This window comes from Agrilus planipennis, unplaced genomic scaffold (genome assembly GCF_000699045.2).
Source record: "Agrilus planipennis isolate EAB-ADULT unplaced genomic scaffold, Apla_2.0 scaffold196, whole genome shotgun sequence".
Taxonomy (NCBI): Eukaryota; Metazoa; Arthropoda; class Insecta; order Coleoptera; family Buprestidae; genus Agrilus; species Agrilus planipennis.
The window spans coordinates 475,709-478,051 of NW_020439032.1; the positions used below are offsets into that span (position 1 = coordinate 475,709).

At 31.1% G+C, this 2,343-nt stretch overlaps 1 protein-coding gene across 1 annotated transcript; it reads right to left on the minus strand.

Annotated features, from left to right (window-relative positions):
• Positions 1-766: 766 nt before the first annotated feature.
• Positions 767-2,011, minus strand: LOC112905034 (TBC1 domain family member 9-like). Its single transcript, XM_025976592.1, has 5 exons — positions 1,708-2,011; positions 1,481-1,647; positions 1,249-1,419; positions 1,090-1,186; positions 767-1,031 (listed from the first exon to the last, which is right to left on the minus strand). Exons 1-5 carry the CDS (start codon positions 1,749-1,751, stop codon positions 767-769), a joined length of 744 nt encoding a protein of 247 aa, XP_025832377.1. The 5' UTR covers positions 1,752-2,011.
• Positions 2,012-2,343: the final 332 nt, after the last annotated feature.

A 2,343-nucleotide genomic window follows, 5' to 3' on the forward strand; every position in this document is an offset into this window, starting at 1 on the left:
GGGAGAGTTTGTTATATGAACGTTTCTTTGTTTATTATTAGTGTCCGACCGAAAGTTCGGTTTCGGTTTCGGTTTCGGTCGAGTTTCGGTAAAAAAACGAGTTTCGGTTTAGTTTCAGTTTCTGCGGAAAAACTGCCGAAACTACGACCGAAACCGAAACTGCGTTCGGGAGTTCTCGCGCTCTGCTCGGTCATGTTCGGCGCGTTAAATTCCATTCAAGCGAAGTAGATTAGTAGACATTTCGCATCTTCAAATAAAAGTGAGTCTAGTCTACTATACTTACTCAAATAAATATCTCACCTATTTTAAGTATTTATAAGGCACAATTAAAGTATTTCCCTAAATGAGGGGTTGTTATGTTGATTTTGATTTGATTATCAATAAGTGAAAATGTCAAAGACTGCAGAGCTATGTGATTTAAAGATAGAAAAATAAAACTGACTGATTATAATAACGTTTTCTTTATTTTTCTCTCAAAACATGATCCTTATAAGGAAGTTTCGGTTTCGGTTTCGGTTGANAAAAAAGGGAAAATAATAAGGCAAATGTCAGATAATATGCTAGATTTGTTCCAGACTAAATCAACTTTCATATTTCTACTCTAACAACAGGTTAGTCTCATTCTCATTAACATATTAACAATTACACTTATCATTAGCCCTTAATATGAAATTGCAAAATGGTTTTCAGATTATGGGCTAATAGTAGGTGCATTTGTTAGTCTGTTAGTCTTTAGGTAACTGTTTCAGTATGACAAATTATAATTTTACCTTTTCATTGCTAAATCTATTAACTGATCCATGAGGGCGAATGTTTCACTTTTTTTCAGAAACATATTAAAGTAATACTCCCCTTCCCTAGTAGTTATTTTAATTGAATCAGGGAAGATGAGACTGTTTGATTTTTCCAAATTTTTAATTTCTGACCACCTGATGCACAACTTTGTATCATTTCCAAGAATGTAGGAATGAAAACATAAATAATTCAATGATAAGTACATCCATCCTTGGCGGGGAAACTTTTTCCAGTAACTTAAAAAAAAAATCAGTATTAACAAACATGAAAGGACTTTAAAAGCCACACACTTACCTACAAGAATAGTAATTGACAAGTTTTTCTTCAAGAGGAAAGTGAAATAACCTGTGAAACTTTTCACTTGTAGTTTTAAAGTCTTTTGTATCTTCATCTGACAAAGCAAATAATAATAGAAGAAAATAGTAAATGCAACAATTTATAGAACAAACTCACCTTCAATTTCAACTTGATCTTGTTTAGCTGCTATAATAGATTCAATTTTACATGTAACAAAATCTGTGACATCATCTTCTTTGTCAAATGATTTTAATGTACCCATTATATTTTCATTCAACCAATCCCAATCATTTACAATGTCTTGTTTATATAAAGAACATGCTATTACTGCAAAAGTATTCAAATTTTTTCCTGTTTAGCATATGTGAACAATAGTTTTATGACTTACAGTAGTAAACCTCTGAATGTGGAGTTTGATGTAATATACGAAAAGGAGGAGGTTTGGTATCGAAAATAGAATCCATAGTTCCAACAAGAAGGGAAGAAATACCTTTTGAATTTCCATGACCTTTCCTGTGTTGTAGAAGGAAGTATTCTGTGCTTTGTTCAGTTTCCCTAATATAATATATTCATTGGCAAATATTCACACAAAAGATAATAGAAATATGTATTTACCACAAGGCATTGGCGATTAAAACTTCTTGAGGTTTAACCCACATAGCTAATGAAGAATTACGAAACTATTTAAGATAATACCCATAATATTTATGCTGTACGTGCACTGTTTCTACATTTGTCACACTTGTTTTGTATTATACACACTTAGTATTTCTTATCACTTGTAACTGATAACGTTATATATTTTTATAGTTGTTATTACAAAAGTTACATAAATTTTATCTCAGTATTTTTGCACATTGTATCATAATTTGTTGCTATTGAACAATTTTGACAAGAAATCTGACGTTTAAATGTCACTTGCAGCAAATCCATATGTCAATTTTGATTGTGGTTGCACAAGAGCCTTAGGATATGTAGTGTCTCAATGACAAGGTACGGCTGAAAAAAGGATTAAAATAATAAACGTACATGCACACATCAATGCATTATAAAGAGAGATTATTTTACTGAAGGGATTAAATAAAATTACATTAATTACGCAAAACAAAAAGGGAAATAAGTTGTGAGTAACTGGGAACGTTAAATTACATACATTAATGACCTAACCTAACCCAACCTTACCTACCAAAGATTGAATATTGTTAATAATATTCATCTAATTATGAACAAATAACTATGCAGTAAGAAATA

Coding starts and splice junctions, on each gene's coding strand:
- LOC112905034 (XM_025976592.1), bottom strand. CDS start 1,751: ATGTGGGTTAAACCTCAAGAAGTTTTAATCGCCAATGCCTTGTG. Junction 1,648..1,707: donor TTAATCGCCAATGCCTTGTG/GTAAATACATAT, acceptor ATATTATATTAG/GGAAACTGAACAAAGCACAG. Junction 1,187..1,248: donor AGATCAAGTTGAAATTGAAG/GTGAGTTTGTTC, acceptor TTGCTTTGTCAG/ATGAAGATACAAAAGACTTT.